Source organism: Anoplophora glabripennis, unplaced genomic scaffold, assembly GCF_000390285.2.
Source record: "Anoplophora glabripennis isolate ALB-LARVAE unplaced genomic scaffold, Agla_2.0 scaffold14, whole genome shotgun sequence".
In the NCBI taxonomy this organism is placed as follows: Eukaryota; Metazoa; Arthropoda; class Insecta; order Coleoptera; family Cerambycidae; genus Anoplophora; species Anoplophora glabripennis.
In genome coordinates, this window is record NW_019416352.1 from 2,715,068 (window position 1) to 2,736,597 (window position 21,530).

The 21,530-nt window shown below is 31.6% G+C and overlaps 1 protein-coding gene across 6 annotated transcripts; it reads right to left on the reverse strand.

Moving 5' to 3' along the window:
• Window positions 1-792: 792 nt before the first annotated feature.
• Window positions 793-20,946, reverse strand: LOC108904062 (annexin B11). 6 transcript variants are annotated; one of them, XM_018706449.1, is made up of 7 exons: window positions 20,690-20,763; window positions 20,542-20,582; window positions 13,782-14,366; window positions 12,262-12,438; window positions 11,869-12,073; window positions 1,535-2,043; window positions 793-984 (listed from the first exon to the last, which is right to left on the reverse strand). In XM_018706449.1, the coding sequence occupies exons 1-7, from the start codon at window positions 20,748-20,750 to the stop codon at window positions 928-930; spliced, it is 1,635 nt and encodes a 544-aa protein (XP_018561965.1). In that variant the 5' UTR covers window positions 20,751-20,763; the 3' UTR covers window positions 793-927. The 6 variants fall into 6 exon arrangements, with proteins under 6 accessions (XP_018561965.1, XP_018561966.1, XP_018561964.1 ...); XM_018706450.1 differs by lacking the exons at window positions 793-984; window positions 1,535-2,043; window positions 20,690-20,763 and adding exons at window positions 7,512-7,806; window positions 7,913-8,421; window positions 20,831-20,946; XM_018706448.1 differs by lacking the exons at window positions 793-984; window positions 1,535-2,043 and adding exons at window positions 7,512-7,806; window positions 7,913-8,421.
• Between the last annotated feature and the right edge of the window lie 584 nt (window positions 20,947-21,530).

Genomic DNA, 21,530 nt, shown 5'->3' on the forward strand with positions numbered 1-21,530 from the left:
TTTATTCAAAAAATGTAACCAATATAAATAAAGATAAAAGTCCAAGTCTTTAATGTAGCTTTGCTCCTAGTGCATTAGATATAGTTTTCAACAGTAAGATGCAATTGTATTCAGACAATGAATTTTGAACCTTATATTAAGACATTCTAATCTACTAGGAACAAAGCTAATATGAAATAATGGTTCAATAACTATTTTAATTAAATAAATAAATAACATAACAAATAAACAGAGTGGATTCAAAGATTGTCATGTTATTTTATGAGTGGGTAATATAAATTGATGTTGTCACGTTTGTTTGTAATTTTTTTCTTCAGACAACCAATAGCTAGTTGACGACAGGCCCGGATCCAGAGGGGGTGGCGATGTGGCGATCGCCACCCCCAAAGCAAAACATTTTTTAAAGACCTTCAATTTCTCCAAACGACAACAGGCAGTTAGTCGATATTAATGCAAGTCCCCCTTCCTAACCTACACCTTACGTCATCAAAATAACAACAACAACAACAACAACAACAACAACAATAATAACAANATAATAATAATAATAATAATAATAATAATAATAATAATAATAATAATAATAATAATAATAATAATAATAATAATAATAATAATAATAATAATAATAATAATAATAATAATAATAATAATAATAATAATGATAAAGAAGTGCTTTGCGCCACCCCCAAAACCAGTCTCTGGATCCGGGCCTGGTTGACGAAGTGGCCAGAACTGCTTTTAAATTGTAAACACATTTGTTTCTTTACCACTGAGTGTCTATTTTTTCTCTATATTATTTAAATATCGCATGAAAAATTCAAATCTAGTTAAAAATGTCGTTAATCAGTCAATCAGTGTGAGAAGTGTGTTTCTTGAGAGTTAGAAGATGAATTATTTGATCTAAAATGTTTTTTGTTCCTATATTTAATATTCCCCAATGAGGGCCAGTAGACATTTCTCGTAATCTCCAGAGCAGTCATCCTAAAAATAAATCAAATAAAACATCAAAAGTCCGGTTTATTGCTATTAGAACCGGCAATAAACTGCATTTTGAAAGAATATTGAAAAGGAAAGAAAATTTTAGAATTGAATTTTGCACAATATACTAAATAGTTAATTTAGTAAGTTAAAAATGTTTAAATTTATTACTGATGTTGCAAAATGACAATAATCGATGAAAAAAGGGCAAAATAATAAAGTTTAGACTTTACATACATTCTTATACTAACTTTCTAAACAATATTCGTAAATGTAAAAATTGTACCTTTTATGTTATATGTATCATGATCGACTTAAATCGTCGGTTTATATATTAATAGGTATTATATGCGTCAAAACCGAAAGTCTGCATCGAGATCTGCATCTCTTTACTGACGTCATGCACCGAAGACGAAATTTGATAAATCATTCGCAAATCGATTAAAAGAAACCTTAAAACTGGAATAACCTTCCATGGAGTATTCAATAAATAATGTTTTTAGGTACCTACTTTTAGTAACAATTTAATAATATAACTATCAATAACAATTACCTTGATAGCTTCCTTGAGAGACTCTCCATATTTGGATTCATACGCCCTCTTGATGTCTGCCATATCGATCTCACATCTAGTGACCATCAACCTAATCAGCTGCTGATCATTAGTGCCCATACCACTGATACTATTGTGCAACTGTTTGGCAAAAAATCCGGGCCTGTCCCTTATGGATCTGACGATGCCCAAAAATCCATCCTCAGAGTTACCGGAAAACTCGCTCTTGATGGCCTCTTCGATGTCGTGGCCGCAGATTTGGGCGTACTGTTGGAAAATCAGTTGCAACTGGGCGTAGTTGCGTTGGCAGAGAATCATATTGAAGGTGGACTCGTCGGTACCGAGACGTAGTTCGCCGGCTGTTAGGAGGGATTGGGCGTCGGCTTGCGCCTGGTGGATGTCTGTCATCATGCTTTCGTCTCTGTTGGCGTTGCAGAGGGATACCATGAGGCGCTTGAACGTGCCGGAGGTGTCGCCTTTCAAGTCTTCCTCTAGGGGTCTGTAGTATACTGGAATATATATAATTAGGTATCACCTTATGGTATAACACTCATCGATTTTATTTGCGATGAGGTTTTTTGCGTAGATAAAAACAAGTCCCTTGGTAGTAACAACTAAACTGATGCTAGGCCACATACTACAACGTAACTGATTGTGAATTTAATAAATAATATTTAAAGTGAAGCTAGGTATAAATAGGTATTATATCTAACTTCACATTTGATGCTTGTAAGGCAGCATTTTTGTTAGTCTAGGACAAAATGAATTGTTTCAATAATGCTGCCTGCACACTACGCCTAGTCTGTAAGATCCTTTCCCACTAAACATTTTTCAGTTTCTGACATGTTTCAGAAACGTTTCCATTTTCCCTGAAACGTTTCATAAAAAACCCATGCAACGTTCTGGTAATGTTCTAGAAGCCCAAGATGTCCTCCCCAAAATACGTTTCCAATGAAACGTTTCAAAAAATTGGTTTCAGTAACAATCTTTTTATGTTCCATTTATGCCCTCGATATTTTTGTTTTACGTTTCAGTATATTTTCAGAAATGTTTGAGTAACATAATAATTTGATTGCTCTCAACTTTAGATCATTTTCATTTCAAAAGCGTTTTTGAAATAGTATAAATAGTGTGAGTATTTTTTTAAATATCTCTAATACTCCTTTGTGATATTTTTATTTGTATTGTGAATGACTTAATTCGAACTAAAAAAAAGTTACATTGTATATTAAAAAAAATAAATATGCTCTTCTAGTTTGGGGATGCGGCAACTTTTACTAAGAATTTCTTTCTTTTTGAGAAGCCACTGAAAAAAGTTTCTAATATGGATTAAGAATTTTGCCATTCATCGTACAAATAAAAATATCACAAAACAATATTAGAAGCATTAAAAAAAACTACACATTTTATATTGTTCAAATACGCTTCTGAAATGGAAATTTTCTAATGCTGAGACCATCATGAATATGGTAACAATGACGAACTGATAATTAGAAAAAGTTAGTTATGATTATGAATGTTGAAATGGTAGGTACCTACATGAAAAACAAATAACATTACTGAAAAATAATATAAAGTTATAATTTCTTCTACGCATGGTCAATATTACATATATCCTTTTAATAATAATAAATTATACAGCAGAAATAAGGATACAAAATGATATCTTGACAAAGTAAATATCTGTAGGTATACCTAAACTCTTTTATTTAAGCATGCCTATACACATAAACAAATATAAACATTTGTACAAAATATAAAATAAATGACATCTATTTCACTTGATTCATCCATATTTCACTGACTAAGTACTTGCTCTTCAAATTATATCAAAACGTATAGTTGTTGTTCCATTTTCTTAGTTCTTGTCCCTTGTCCTCTTGTCTGTAATAGGTAGTGGGTATAACTATATTTAGGTAGATGTGACGCAAAATTGGAAATCTCTTCACACATATCGTTTTAAACATTTTGCATCAATATTCATTATTTTATATGCACCTTACAATAACCACAACTGCACACACTACAAATTATCACATAAAATAGCGTCAAAGTAAAGATGAATAACAACGAAACCAAGCAAACTGACAAACCGCAAACCTAACCTAACATAATACGAATTGAAACGACACACGGGAAACAAATAAACTCGGGCTGTTACGCGCAGTCTACGCAAGTCACGAATTTTTTCTAGACTTGTGTTATAAATATGCTACCACATTTTTTTTTCTAATTATGTCTATATAACAAAGGCAGATGAACTAACGCTTGAGAAGGATTGGGGATTGAGAGCAAAATTTAACTAATGCCGATTGTTCCATAAGATAAACAAAAATAGCAAAGGGTTGTTCGTCTGTTATGTTTCCGAGATCGAAAGATAATGTTTTGAGTAATGTTTCAAACTCTCTTCAATTGTAACGTTTCGGCTATGTTTCACTAAATAAGTTTTCAAGTGCTACATTTCTGTAATGAAACAGAAACGTTTCTAGTTAATGTTTCAAATGTTTAGTAAAACATCTCATTTGCAACGTTTCATTTACGTTTCGTGTTTAGTGGGTTTCTTCCTAGTTATTATTAAGCTACACAAATTACAGCACAAAACAGCACAAAAGTGGGTTAATTCTTTTCTTGTGAGATTAGATAGGGGAAAATTTGGTTAAAATGAACTTTGTTATAACTAACTGTAAATTTACTATGTTAAATGAATGTTTTTTTAATTCATGATTAAAAAATCTAGTTTTGTAGTAATTATTTGAAATAAAAATTATAAAATGAAGAACAAAAAATATATTTTAGCTCATTTATGTACATTATTATTTACATCTAATCTATTAAATATTAAATTTACACGGAAGTTGCCTGTTTTTTTTTTACTAAACTGCATTTAAAATCTTGTTTACACCCCCATTGGACAGCTTCCAATCTAAGTTGTATATAGTAAGCACTCAGCAGTAAGGCTGTCGGAGAAAACCGCAATTCAATGGCGAGCCAAGCGGATCAACCGAGACATGCGTGAGCCCCTGCCTCAGAATGCTTTTCACGTTCACCTAAGTATACTGTTGATTTGTAATCGTGCGGATGTTGCGTAATTAATTCCTATCCGTTGATGTTTATGGTAGTGTATTGTAGACAATTTAATTTGTTGCTTTTTAATAAATTATGCGTACGCCTACGTCCCGCGGCTCAGTTCTGACAGCCGTACTTATCTGCTGTTTGTTGTTACATTTTGAAATCAACTATATGAATCTAACGGAGTGACAGAGAATGAAATTCAAATGGAAAATAATTTTGTGTAATTAGATTGCTTTTGTACGACTTTGAGACGTGTTATTTTAAAGTCACCACATTTTTTTGGTGTCGATGGGGACGAAACATCGAACATTAAAAAAATGTTCCGAGTGTTGCTATAAAAAATTAATATTTTTAACATGATTTATTAAATATTAACTAATATTTGTTATGTGGATAGACATACGTTCACTAACTGTAAATAAAACTAACTTATATTCTAAAATAATTACTCTTGCTGTTTTATAAAATGTACATAAAAACTGTATAACAATACTAATCTGATTTGAAATATTTTTTAAAATCATTTCAGTATTTGTAACAATTTTTTAAAGCACTGTGTTTAGTTTATGAAATGACACCAGACATTGACCTAGTTTAGGTGCTATCAGTCCACCAGAAGGTTTAAGATAGCCTCCATCTCCATATACCTACATATGATGCCCATTTAAAGTTACATTCTGTATGTGTATATTTGAAATGAATGGATTTATGGAGGTGGTTTCTAAAAAGTGAATAGTAAAACAAGATGAGCTAAATCAGTATTTTCTCGATTATTATTAGCAAAACAGTAGGTGCTGATGTTTCCTATTGTAGTAGGTGTAAAATAAAATATACTGCCGTTAGCCAATACATTATGATGTTATTGGCAGCTTTATTTGAGTGAACATTTTTCCGCGAAAAATTAAAATATTGTTATGTGCCATGAAACAGCTATAAATATAAAACTTTTACATCTGTAGTTATTATTATTTTTGTTTAATGGTAAAATATGTTAGACATGTTTATATCTATTTGTATAATTGTAGAAAAATATTTAAATCTGCAAGCTGTTGTGCACTATATTTGTGAATATTTTACAGTAACAACAACTCGAGCAACGATTTGAGTTTTATATACAGGATGTATCTTTGAATCAAGGAAAAAATTATACAAAGGCGACTTTTTACCATTAGAAACATATATCATAAGCTTGTCTTCTCAAATTCCATTGAGAAAGCTGATTTTTTAACCGTTTTTTTTTTGTTCATTTAAAACCCTCCGCTCGTCAGATTAGTATAAACCTCAAAAAACTGCGCGCATCAGCTATAGGCGCATATCCAACTGGAGGATACGCCATATATAGGTACCATGCATTGTTGTCAAATCTTTCCTGATTCGTATACATATTTTTTCATATTACATAGAATTTTAACAAACACACAGTACTGGACAGTAAACACTGAAATAAATAAATTTACAAGGTTATACATTTACACTTCACTAAATACAACTTTTATTTTTACTATGAAATTAAATTTAATAAAAACACAAAACTGCACTATACAAATTCTATTACGATTCCAGTAAGAAACTAATAGTTTATGCAGAAAGTTGCAATATTACTTACAGAATTACAAACACCTTCTTGTGAGTTGATGATACTGAAACTAAAGTAAATGTTATAAAATGTTTTTTTTTTTGTTTTTGCACATCTAGTGTCCTGTTGTCATATCCCATCACGTGGATTATGTAGTTCATTTAAACTCAGAGGTCATTGACACTGAACTTCTCAAACTAAACCTGCTTTCAAAAAATTATACAAATCCGTTTTATTGAAAACTTGAACTTATTTAAAAATTAAAATAATATTTTTAATCTATCAAATTTCCAAGTATTTTTTATTAAGTCTTATATGATATAAAACGGCAATTAATTAGTGAGGTGTATCTATATCCACATACTAATATTAGTTATTTAATAACACAGGTCAACAAGGGTCAAGAAGCAGACAGACTAATATGCATTCCTGAAGGATTTTGGTGCGCTGAATCCGAATCTGGCCGCAGAATTGCTCTATCACGTCAGGTTTTTGAGATATCCTAACTTAAATGTGCAAGAAACGCTGTTTTTCCTCATATTTGAGGTTATGTAATGCCAAATACATATAATTTAAAAGTACAAGACTCCCTCTTTCGAATGCCGTCGAGTTTGCTCAAATATCTTTTTTTTTTTGTTGAGATATCACATGTTGAAATTTCTAAGTTTATCAGTTTCTTAATGTGCGAAAATCTACTAAGGATCCCTTAGAGGTCAAACAGTTGATTGCAGTTGAAAAAGAATAGACGGCATTACTACATAACCTCAAATATGACGAAAAACAGTATTTTTTGCACTTTTAGGTTAAGATATCTTAAAAACTTCACGTGATAGAGCAATTCTGCTGCCAGATTCGGATTCAGCGCACCTAAATCCTTCGGAAATATGTATTCAAGTTTCTGCTTCCAAAAAAAAGTTAAATTTTGTAATTCACCCAAAAATTATAAATTTTATGAAAACACCCTTATTAATACTTAGCGTTTCGTCCCCATTGACAAAAAACATTTTGGGGAGATCATACAAAAGTAATGTTTATAAGTGTGCCGATACAACAGAGTTCGAGAGCTGTTCAGTGACGGCGTAGACAAGAGTGCAGTCTAAAAATACGAATTATGCCTCGACCATTTGATTAAAAATAATTTCAGACTATCTCTGACTGGAGAACACCCTGTATATTCTCTAGGGTTTAAAATTTTATTTTGGTTTTTAAATCCACCAAATAATTTTAACTTTAACTAAAAACTTTAAAGTTAGTTTTAATTCTTCATTCGGTTTTCATTGATTTTTGGAACTTACATATTTTACTTAAAGGCAAAGAAAACACATTTAATTAGTGCATAAAACGGCGTTTATTGACCCGGTAAATACATTATAAAAATATATGGTCAAACTGCCAACAAACATTTAAAAACATAGAACAATATAAAAGTATGTAATCTCAGATCTGTATTATTCAAGACCGTAATATACTGTGATGCATTGTAATAGAAACTTATTTTTTAAACAAACATGCACGTTATATGGAGTAAAACGAATATAAAAATATGAAAAAATTTCAAGTCTTAACTGGCTGGTTCGCCGATGAGTGCTAATAAACACTTTTTGTAATGCCCTGATGTGTCACCCTAAAACAAAAAAGGTACAACTAATTTTTATGAATTCCGTCCATATCACTAAAATAATTACTTGAAGTATATTTGTACGAAATTAAAAAATATGAACCGCACTTACCTTGATAGCATCAGCCAAAGATTCCCCAAACTTGGCTTGGTACTCTCGTTTTACCTCAACCATATCGACCTCACATCTAGTCACCACCAATCTGATGAGTTGTCTGTCATTCGTTCCCAAGCCTTTCATGCTCTTATTCAGTTGCTTGGCGAAGAAAGCTGCCTGGTTCTTTATCGACCTTATCACAGCTAAGAATCCGTCCTCGGCGTCACCAGAAAACTCATTTTTAATGGCCTGTTCTATATCGTGCCCGGTGATTCTAGCGTACTCCTGGAATATCAGCTGTAATTGGCCGTAGTTACGTTGGCACAAGACCATGTTGAAGGTGGATTCGTCGGTTCCGAAACGCAATTCTCCCGCGCGTAAGAGGGCCTGCGCGTCGGCCTGGGCGGACTGGGGATTGACTATGGTGCTTTCGTCCCTGCAGGCGTTGCAAAGTGACACCATGAGGCGTTTGAAGGTTCCGGCAGTGTCACCTTTCAAGTCGCTTTCTAAGGGTTTGTGATACACTGGAAACAACACAAGAAACTATAGAAGATGATTTGAGGCAAGATGGCAAACCGACACTGGTTAATACACAATAAAAAACAAAAGCAGTCACATCAAGTTTAACTTTCGTTTAACTAACGTAGAATTCTGACCACGGCACCTCAAAATCCAGAAATTATATATATAAAAAAAAAAAATTAAAACAGTAGTGACAAAGCTTGCAGTAGAAGATTGAAGACAGAAAAGCCAGATTTTGCTTTCTAAGGGTAAACATAAAATTTAAAACAAAAGAAGAGCAAATTCAAATAAATTCAAAATATTTGTTCCTAAAAAATCCAATCAAATGAAATAAAAAAAAGTATAAAAACAAATAATATTAATCTAGTCATATTCAACACTTGATACTATCCTTTCAAAATGGCATTTTATTCTTAGTCTTGTGTTTTTTATATACAGTGCTATCCAAAAAGTTTGCACCATATGGGAAAAAAGTTTATGTATAAATTTTATGAATTCCTTCGATTGTCTGTTGTCTCTGCCTGTCGTCAAATCAAAATAGCGCCCATCGAACCTCATAAAACTTGTGTTATATACGAGGGACATACAAAAACTGCAAATGGGCTTAAGAGTAAAGAACCCTTACCTTCAAGGAAAAAATTTTATGAAGAAAAGTTATTTCCCTCTAAAAGATTAGCCCGTATGTAAGGTTTCAGTTTATTATGTTGAAAAAGCGATTCCTGACATTTTTCCAACTTTCCCTCGTACCATAATTCAAGCGAAAATATCCATTACTTACTAAAGTAACTTCTTTTTAGTACGCTTCTACAAGAAAAACATTATAATTCCTGAAAACAAGTTGAATCAGGAATTAATATGGCCGTTATAAAAAATAAGAACAAATTTGGTGTAAACTTTAGTTTATGTTAAAGGATTCAGGAATTATAATGTTTTAATTATAAAATTGTTAGGAATCGCTTTTTCAACATAATGAACTGAAACTTTATATTTGGGATAATCTTTTAGAGGGAAATAACTTTTCCTTAAAACATTTAAGGGTACTTTACTCTTGGGCCGATTTGCAGTTTTCGTCTGCCCCTCGCATATAACAAATGTTTTATGAAGTTCGATGGGCGCTATTTCGATTTGACGACATGCAGAGACAACTGACAATCGAAGGAATTTATTTTATTCATTCTATTCACATGGAAGCCACCTGAGTAAAATGTGGAAATGGTAATACAAATCATTCCATAGCGGCTATTCTAGAATGTGTTGGTCTTTTGTCAATGGTGATATCGCAAGAACAAAAATTCAGGATATTTCTTTTAATGATTTCATTACTCAACATTTCACTTTGCCTTTGTCACTAGCCGATTACTAGATTTTGAAGTATAATTCGAGGTTAGATATATTTTGCATGCTTAGATTCTTGGTGTCGAGGAACATTTTTTGTCCTCATTTGATCGGATTTTTTACGGATCTTTTTTATTTACTTAATACTTTTATAATAAAGTACAAATAAAAGAGCTAATAATAAGATATATATTTTCAAGAAGAGTCGATGGTGACCTTGACACAAAGATCAACCGTAGAGGTCATTTGAAGGTGTACTTGGATTTTTAGATATCATAGATGTATTTCTGACACTTTAAATGGATAGAGCGGAAAATTTTACGTTCGGAAATGTCTTTCTTATGCGCCAAAGTGACCCTAAAGGGTTATTTTAGGGTCAAATAAGGTTCTGAATACGATTTTGCGATATTTTTTGGGAAAGCACTTATGACGATGGATTCTAGATGAAAGTTTTATGGGATCATACGATGATGACCTTGACCATAACCCATAGATCAAACTTGAAGGTTCTTTGAAGGTCAAATAAAGTTACGAAATAGGAGAACCCTGTTTGCAGTCCCATTAAATTCAGGCGAACAGGGTTCTCCCATTTCGTAACTTTATTTGACCTTCAAAGAACCTTCAAGTTTGATCTCTGGGTTATGGTCAAGGTCATCATTGTATGATACCATCAAACAAAAAAACTTTCAATTATAATCTTTTGTTATAACTGCTTTCCCAAAAAATATTGCAAAAACTTACGTATATGAATGTAAAATAGTCCGCTCCATCCACTTCCAGTATAAGGGCTTGGTTTTTAAGACGAGAAATCAAAAGTAGGAATCTATTCTGAATAAATTGAAGTGTTATCTTCAGATTCCTTTATACATTACACCATTGATTGACATACTATGACCAGAACTAGCTTTTCAATTATAAAGGTACATATTTTAGGGGTCCATGTTATTGACAAATATACAGGGTGTTTCAGTTCGTGTGAGTCAAACTTTAACTACAAATAGAACTCAATAAATAATTCAGAATTGTTTTATAAAGCAAAGGTCTCAGTCTCACCGTTTTCACTGTACCGCATTGGTCGATTTTTAAAATCATATCTATGAAATCTTTGGTATGCTTATAACATATGTGTAGTGTTAACATTTACACATGTGCATAATTTACTGTAAAAATTACAAATGTTTGTAGGGTCTAGGTGGTCTAACCTTTGCTTTATAAGGCAATTCTGAATTATTTATCGAGTTCTATTTGTGGTTAAACTTTGATTCACCCGAACTGAAACATCCTGTATAAGCCAAGGTTCACCTTTCACTTGTAACAAGATGAGATGCTGGTAAGATTATTTTGATTAATTAAACACAACTGGCAAAGTCTAATTACAACATTTCATTTGAATGACTATAAATTTAAAAGCTTTTAAGGAAATCTTATCCAAGGTGACTTGATTTCTGTAAGATATTACTATATTCGTGATATTATTGTTAATTGTTTAGTTACTACGCTTTTTATTCAGAAGTTGATATTTCCTTAACAACCCCCTTTCCGAAATCAGATAGAGTAATAAAATCTTATCATATGCGTATATAAACCTAATAAAAACGTAGTTGAACGTACTTATATCTAATTAAACAAATTTTTTCATATTATATATGGGTTACCGAGGAATTTTATAAAAGCTTAGTGTAAGTATTCTTTCTAGGACCGTTCTAAGGTAAATGTTTATCTTGAGATTACAAGAATATGGAGCTCTATTTCTTTGACCCTCAGAAATTTATGTTTTTATCTATTTCATTAAATTATCTAAACTTCATATATCTGTATTAGGGAAATTCCATTAAAAAGCTATCGATAATTAATTAAAAATAGCCCCAAACATATTACTTATGAAAATTTTGCAATACAGTACAGAAATGTTGGAGGTAAATGTTAGAACATATACATGTATCATTTATATATTTTATCATGAATATTTAAGAAAGCTAATAATGCTCCCACGGCTGATTTACATTATCAGTTTATTATTACTCCAAACCATTTCGAACCGTACCGTAGCCTTGTGGGTTACACAATTAGAAAGTTATAAATATTTCGTTTAGGTTTTGTATTGGTCAACTTACTGGAATGGTACGCTTGTCTTATAACTCTAATTTCATTGTTGGACATAGTGCACAAGACTTCGATCAGGACATCTTCGTCTGTTCCCAAACCACTCATGGCATCGTGCAATTCTTTGGCATAAAACTCGGGTAGGGGAGTCATCATCGCTACCACCAGATTCTCAAAGTTTCCGCTTAGTTCGCTTTTCAGGTCCTTTATCAAATCCTAGAAAATGTAAACCATGTTTTGAATGTCTTGTGCCAGTAACATACAAGAAATCACAAATTTTAGTTAGTGAAGGAAGGTCTTAAAAATTCGAGTAAAATATTCATTTAACGTTATCAATTTTGTTTCAGTGAATATTTTCCTTTTTATCCTATTCAATTTCCAATTTACTGTAAAAAATTATTTACCTTTCCATATAATGTCTTGAATTCCACAGCAATTTGCAATCTCTGTGCATTGGACCTCTTACTGAGCACATTGATGATGGCTTTCTCGTCAGTACCGAAACCTTTCATAGCCTTTCTTAAAACTTCTGCATCTGCTCGTGGGTTAAAGGAGCTGGCTGGAACCACCGTAGGTGTCCTCTGAAAAAAACAATAAAGAAAATTATATTAATGTCTGAAATAATGGTTAAAGCTTGTGTTACCATTGTGTATACTGTTAAAGATATGAGAGAAATAACGATTTTACGGTATATTGGAAGGTACGTTAAAAGAGAAATTTGTACTATTTTACTTTTATTTGCATAAATTCCTGTTTATCAATAGCCGACGTTTGGAATTATAATTTTGAAGTGCCACCATTGTATTATTTTACTGATAAGGCAGGTATACATATAATTTTTCTACGTTGAACAAATAGGTAGGCAAATATTTATTCAAATTAAAAGAGAAACAATACTTAAATGTTTTGTATTACATATAATTTTCATTATTATTTTTCTTGTCATTTAGATTATTTGTTGAAGTATATTCGTGTATACTAAATTTGTAACAAGAAAATAACAGCAAATGCAACATATAACACTAAACAGATAGAGCATGTTTATGTTTATTTGGCATGTATTATTATATTTATTAAGGGCATTGTAGGTACATTTCAAATGGTTCATCCTCTATAATAAAGATATAAGTAATAAAATTTAGCATTAAAATCGTTTCTTAGTAGAATGTATCTAATAATTTATGGTTTCCAAAAAAAATTACTATAGAAATACCTACTTTGGTACTTACTCTGTATATCGAGTGAAATGAAAATTAAAAATTTGAAAATACTGTTTTCTTTTAAAACTAAAAATATATATTATGTTTATTTCAACTTTAACATGTTAGCAAATAAGTAAAGTGTATATTTAGCAAACATTTTTGCACAACATAAATAAATTTTATCCGTTTCATACCTATATTGCGAAGAACGGTCAATAGTTTTAGAAAAACATAATTTTCTGTTCTCCTCTAAAGATACGCATCATGGACATTCAGAAAATTGTGTTTTTCCTAAAGTTTCATTTAATCCGAAACTCTACTATTGTCTATCATTAGTTTGGTAACTAATTCCATATTTTTATCTCTATTTTTGAGCCAATTGTTGTCCTTAATTTAAGTACATTATTAGTCCAAGTTTCATCGAACCACGTTAAACATCTTCAGACATATAAATAAATGACAATGTATTTTTTAAACTTTCAATGTACTGTATCTTAAAAACAGACTTTACATTATTGGTTCATTACGGCTTTTTGGTCTACTAGAGTGACCCAAGAAACCTCCTAAAGTTACGACATGTTCCTAAAAAAAATCTCTATCAAACAACCTTTCCCTTGTTTTACCCAAAAGCTTATCACCATTTACACCAAACAGTGCTCTACAAACTCTAGCTAGTCAAAGAGACAGTTCAGACTTTCACAATAAAAACTTTGTAGTTATACCTTTGGTTTCGCAGCAACATGTCCTTGTGACATCTGTGGGCTACTGTGCTGTGTATACGAAAAACCACCGTAAGGTCCTCTATCGGGTTCTCTAGATGGATACGCTTGACCACTGGGAGGAGCACCAGGAGCATTGGGATAGGAGGCTGGCGGGTATCCCCCTCCTGATGGAGGATATCCACCTCCTGAAGCTGGAGGATATCCACTTCCGGAGGAAGCAGGTGGATAGGAAGCTCCCCCGGGAGCTGGAGGATAGGAAGCTCCCCCTGGAGCTGGAGGATAGGAAGCTCCCCCAGGAGCTGGAGGATAGGAAGCTCCCCCGGGAGCTGGAGGGTAGGAAGCTCCCCCAGGAGCTGGAGGATAGGTTGATCCTCCAGAGGCAGGGGGATAACCAGCAGTGGGTGGGTAGGCAGGCATGGGCATTGCTTGGGGCATGTACATGGGGGTGTTTGAGGAGAATCCAAAACTGTTTGGATTCACACCCCCTCCGGAAGGATATGGGGAGGTGTGTGATTGGTATGGTGCTCCCCCGTAGGGGGCCTGTGCTTGTTGTGGGTGTGGAGAGGGGGCACCTGGTGCTGATCCCTAGTAGGAAATAATTAGAAATGTGAATTTATTAAAATTTAAAGTTTTCAATTAATTTTGCAACAGTTGAAGTTTGGCCAAAGAAAATAAATTAAATCAATCCTCATTTGAACTTATGAGTGTTGTGAGGAGTATTGCTGGTAAGAGAAGAAACTAAGTTCACATTTGCGCTATAGCAGAGCATACATAAAGAATTTTATCAGATTTAATTAAGATTATTATTAAAAACTATGGGACAAATGCGGAAAATGGATTAATCACATCAGCACTTCTTTAGTAACTAACACAAATAAATAGTACAACTTGATAATATTTTAATAACTTCAGAAAGCAGAAATCATAGGGATAATATGAACCCAATGATCAATTCTAATTCTTTTAACAGTCATATGTTATATTTCTTCTAAGATAAACCATTTCTTCTATGATAAACATTTCTGATTTCTTCTCGGAAATGACCAGTAGCAGCTGGTGAAAAATAAAGTGATCATATTTTGTTAATAAAACGATTTTGTAGGGGATGATTTCTAGGTCCATATAGGGAACTTTCATGAAGAAAAAAATTCGGAAGAAACTTGTGAAATAAAAAGATAAATTAGAGATAGGCGACCTTGAAATCTAGAAAGGTATACTTATTTAGTGACTTATTTTTCTCAAAATTTTTATTTTTTCCTAAAGTTACAGCATTATGAAGACTGAAAACCAAAATGTTACCAGCGAATTAAACTTTAAGCACGTATAACTACAAAAAAATAATTTTGTGAAATGTAAAAACCTGTTTGCACTTATAGTTGATTATAGAAAAAAGTATTTTACACATATACGATATGTGCAAATCTTTTCAACCCTGAGGCTCGACAACTTTAATTTTAATTTTGCATTTCGTTCAAAATTTTTTCGCCACGAAATAAGTTCTCTATGTGAGCACAGAAATCATCCCTTAAAAATAGGTATGACTCCCTTCATTATCAAAATATGACCACTTTTAATTTTTATTATCGAATCCAAAGATTTTTCTGTACAATTTACGTCCGCAGATAAAACTATGTATGTGTATGCCCTGCTATTGTGTATATAAAAAATGAACAGGCAAGTGTAAATAATTCAGGGAATAAAATTGTAAAATGACACAGACACTATAAAAGTTTTCTGTTTTATAAGTTTATTTTTTCTATATCTATTGTGAAAAATATCCGAGATACTATCTTTTATGAAGAAACAAATATTTTGAGCAAACATAGTACAGAGTAACAAGCTAATGTATCAAAGCGCTGATTTTTATCTAGAATTTTTTTTGCTTGTTATTACTTGTAGTTACTTTTTTTTATCTGATTGAGTATTTTTGTCACACTGAAAAGAAAACTTTTAAATAATAACCCCTTCGGACTAAAGCATCAGTCAAGGGGTGGGTGGATTTTATAAATTTAATTTTTACCAGCCAGAAATATCTCACATTAATCACTGTAATTTAATACAGGGTGTTTGTAAATAAATGCGAAATATTAAGGGGTGGTTGCCGAAGTAATTTTGTGAAAAAAATTCATATAAACGAAGGTCGAAATATGCTTCGTTTCCGAGATACAGACTGTTTAAATTTTAATTTTTTATTATTTTTATTAATTCTGGAACTTGGTAGAAAAAGGGCCAATGTCCAAAAATTGGAGACTACCCATGTTACATATTTGCATCACAAAAAGGGCCAATGTCAACAAGTATTATAAGCCTTAATTATTTAAATTTTAAAATGGCCTAAGTCCATCTTAATTTAATAGAAAAAGGGCCAATGTATGGACTTTGGTCCTTGAAATACTTTTAAAACGTTTGACATACGACCAATGTCCACTGCAATGGACATTGGCCCTTTTTCTACCAAGCTCCAGAATTATTTCCGAGTTTTAAAGATAAAGATAAAGAAAGGGATAAATATGCATTTTTTGGGGTGATCCGAATATTTCTACTTCCACCAGTGGCGTTCGTGCGGGAATGCCACGACCTTTTTTTTAAAAAATGGTACGCCACTGTAATTTTTCCGTTTTGACATTTTTTTAGAAATCCGCCATTAATTCTAAATGAAATTGGTCTCTTCAATTTTTTTCGCAGGATGCACCGGTTTTGAGGAAAAAATAAAACATATTTTCTTGTAGGTTTTGCTAATCTTTTATCTAAAGGTGCAAGTAGAAATATTCGGATCACCTCAAAAAATGCACATTCATCCCTCCAAAGCGTTTTTCAAATTTCGAGTTAATGTCGCTAAAACTATTTGAAATAATTAATAAAAATAAATAAAAAATTAAAATTTAATCACTTTGTATCTCAGAAATGAAGTACATTTCGACCTATATTTATATGAACTTTTTGCACAAAATAACTTCGGCAACCACCCCCTAAAATATTTATAAACACCCTGTATAACAACACAGTTAATGTTTCAAAAACTTTCTGATTTAATTATCAGAATATTCCTTGTCAAATTCATTTAGCGCGGTAAAAATACCTAATCAAATAAAGTGATTAAAATTAAATTCGTAAAATATTTCTACACATCTCGTCATTCCACAATCATTTGCAAAAAAATTATAGAAATAACCTAATTTTTCTCCTAAATTATTGTATTTCGTCGTTGCGTCTTCAAAATGCGACAAGTGTATTTGATCAAATTGTTCAGTGGAGTTAAAAAACTGTTTCATGGCCTTTTTTGTTTAAGAATTGCAATAATTATTATTATACATATGTAGTTATGAATATTTTTTGTAGTACTGCTTTATGATACCTTGATTTGGAACCTACCAAGAGCCTCTTAACAAACTATGTTACATATTAAATATAACATCATTGCAAAATTATTATATCTCGACATATATCAAACGCCTGTTATGTTTCGACTTTTCATTTCATTTGTGTAAAAACGTTCATCACCGCTACAATTCCGCTGTTTTTTGTTATTCGTGATCGTGACAAAATAGCATTTGACCCCTTATCACCTTTATCATCACCCACCAATTAATTTGCTAATGAACTGTTTTACACGTTTGAATCTATTACCAGGCATTAATTTAATTGTCATTCCGCTAATTAATTAAACTAAAAGTATGTTTTTAGGGTGTTTACATTTTGTTTCCGTGACGTCCCATTGTCCGGTTTCAGGCAGTTCAGCGCCAAAACGGCAGGGAGATAAATCGATAGTATCAGTCGCGCGCATAAGGGGAAACGAAAAAAATTATACTTTCAAAATACTGTACTGAATAACTGTAATAATAATACTGTACTGAATAAGTCTTCCTGATTCAGTTTATCCAAAATTGGTACAATCATGGGTAAATTCTGGCGAGGGATATCGTCATTTGACGAAGAGAAAACCCTCGGACGCAATTCATTTTGACGTCACAATTTTGAGTCATCAATTGTTTACGATTACAAATTCTGTAGTGCAATATCTCGCGAACTTAATTTTGAATATCTTTGTTATAGTTTGTTATTCCTCCGGTTAGTCAGATCTATTTATAATTAAAATTTGTTTATACGTCATTTATTTAGACACAATTGGTGTACATATCCACAAATAGTTTTCAGAATTGTTGCCCGTGACGAATGTGATTTTTATGGATTTGCATCCCAATTAAAACAACAATTTGTGTGAAATTGGACTAATCGTGATAATAAACAAATAATCTTCGCCGATCCAAAAATACAATTTCCATTGAACTATATTTTATGTTTTTTTAAATCAATTTCAAAATGAAACAATTATTAAATTTTCTTAAAATAAAATTCTGCTATTATATAGGTACCATTGTAAATAACAACAAAGAAACTAATCTTTGGAGTACGTATAACATCAACAAATAAATATTTAAAACACTTGAAAAAAAAAAACTCTGCAGAATTTTGTTAGTGACTAATACTTAAATAAGGAAATATAGCTATGATTGGCCTGCGTAATATTATTGATCCCCGTAATTTAATTACTGTTTATACAACTAAAACATTTCAAAAATATCTTACTTGGAAAACCTTGTTTTCTATTTGTAGTAATCGCTGATATTTTTTAACAGTTCTATCGAATTATAAGCATCATAAAAATATTGTATCTAATAAAATATTATCGAGTGCTAAAAGATACTTTCATATTTTCAGTTTAGGAACAAAATAAACTTATCCAGTGATATAGTAACGATTAAGAATAGACTTTTACATAAACATGAAAATACAATCGTTTTTCAGGTACAAAATAAATTTACACCATCTATTTTATAGAATTGTTTACAAACACGTTGTAGATTTTTCATTTGCCAGGAACAAAAATTAAATAGTCTAATTTTTTTAACAACCTATCTACAGTATAATAAATCAATATAACCAATACCAATAACCAATAGGTCATATAAATAACCGTCAATTACTATAAATAATAATGGCAGTAAATCACTGATTGTAAATATCTATCTTTTAAGAAAACATGTCGATAACGAAACAATTTATAATATAAATAAATATACAGTATATACCTGCAACATATCTTTGTAACTTTTTTTTATTATACATTTTTAATAGGTATTAGATTCTCTGCTTTGACATTCAAAGTTATTAAGTTTTTTTTTTAATTTTTATTATTAGACCTCGCATTTTTTACTCTTTTCATAAAAGTAATTCAAATAAAATGTTTTCTAAAAAATGTTTGGTATCAAAGAACACTGACTTGACTTGACAGGATATTTTAGGAAACATTTTTTTATAATTTATTTGAATTACTTTAATACCTTTACAAATTTTTCTCAAATTCTCATCTGCCAAAGATTTACTTAGTAAAGTATAAGTCTGTAATATTTATTATTTATAAGACCTATACGAGTCATATTCTGATAAACTGAATATTTTAAAGACGGGGAATTTTATAATCAAATTCAATATGTAGGTAGATGCTTGATGAAAACTCTGATATTGAAAAAATTAATACTCTTCTTTTAATTGGGATAGCTCAGAATACGTAACATTAAAGAATACAAAAATTAGAGCAAGAATTTTTATTTTTCTCTGGTGAGGAATAAAAGTCGCCAACTACTAACGTTAGCAGTGGTGCTTTTGTTCAGCTATATTTGCATTAGTTTGAGTGTCTTCTCAATCAGCATAAATATAATAGTAGGTACTAACATCTATTTTTATCTTGTATGAAACAAAAATGTACGACCTTGTTACATATAGTGAGGTGAAAACATGTCGCTCTATAAATAATTGTCCACAAACATTGTGCTTAGAATATAAAATAATTTTAGCTTATAAATAATAAAAATTGCAAACATTGGATAGAACCATTAAAAAAGACATTGCTTTGGAAGCTGAAAATGCTACTTACTTGAAAGCAAAGCAGTTGGTATTTTTATTTTTATTTTTACTCAAAGTATTTTCAGGTATATAGGGCAAGGCGTTTCCATATTTAAAAAAAAATCATAGAATTACAGAAAATTAAATATTTTAACGACCACAGCATGTTAGGCTATGTTTTTAAATAATTGAAACGATCCCACATTGGTACCTAAGTAGGGCAAATCAATACCTATCAATTACCGAATCAGCATTATTTTTTAAATTTCATATGAAAGGTGTACAGAAAATATCTAATCACAGTTTCCCTTGTTAAAGAAATGAATATTGTTTCTTTAGCTGCGTCTGAAATGGTGTTAAATTAAACGTAGATATTTGTAAACCGTACCAGTTCATAAACTGTGCTAACAATTGCTTCAAGGTCAAGGTCGAGGACCAAACAATAAAAGAATATTGCACTGTCTTTGGTAATAAGTATTAATAGTTTAATCGGAGATCTCGAATTTGTACAAATCTTCTCAAATTACTTTAGTATAGTCGTCTGTGAACCAACAATTAATTAGGTAAAATGTCAGTTTACAAGTCTGTCTTTAGCATAGCTATTGATTAATGTTTAAATCTTGTGATACTGAATTAAATTAAAATTTTAACAGTGCATTTTATTCACAAACGAGGTCAATTTGATTCTGACTTGTATATGTAATCTATACTCAGGATAATGAACAAATATAATATGTATTTAATAAGTATATATTTTTAAAGTCGCAGTTAAATGTTTAAGCACAGTTTAAAAATATTAATCTATAGACTGATTTAAGTATTCGAATATTAAGCAAATCTAGAAACTTTCACTTACCTGTTGATATGGGTTATAACCTGAATGACTCATGGTTCCACCTGAAACAAATTAACATTTAATTATTAATAAAATAAGACACCGACTAACAGTAATACGCTTTCAAACGGGTAAAGAAGTGTTTATATTTCGCGGGATCTATATTTACTTTTGTAGCCGGTAGAAATAACCACACCTCTCATGTTATTTTGATTGTTTCTTTGGTACATCTGGACGGTCTGGATTACGACTGGTTGATTTTTTTCAGTCGCTTAATTATATATACAGATATTTTGAAAAGTGTACTTACGTCAAATTGGAGTTGTTTACGTGTTTTCTATGGTCCTGGAATTCCGCTTACTAATATCTATACTTCGCAGTGCCTTGACGCTGACGATGCTTCTTCCCAGTACATTAAATAATAAAGTGAGAAACCAACACCAACCAATGAAGGTTATCTGACGTGTAGTGCACATGACTGAGAATTCTCTTCGTTTATTGGTAGGCAGAAACGTTTGGGATAAAGTGGCGCAATGTTGAGTTAATTGTACTTGGTATTAATGGTATTATAATCCCTTCCCTGTTTGTTTCGATGTTGTACTGTTGTAGTACACTAATAGAATTCAAAGAAGTGTACTGTGAATAATAATATACATTATTTTCCTCGATAGACGTTGAAAGGTAATATACAAGTCTGATAAGTATTTATAAATACCTATCTAGCGTTTTTATTTTTCCACGAAAAATTATTTTCAAATTGTTTTAAAATGCTAGAAGCTAAAAACAGTAGTTAGTTATATTTTAAATTACTTCAAAACTGATTATCAAATCAGCACGGCGTTCTATGTAATCGTTAAATAAAGGCCGATTCTCATTAGACCAGCAAGAAACCGGATCGGCAACGGCAGGGCACATACTCGGCATGGGCCCAGTTTTCAGAGACAATTCACACTGCGACATGCCGCAGGTTCGCAGGTAGTAGTTCCCTAGCTTTGTGAAATATTGTTCGC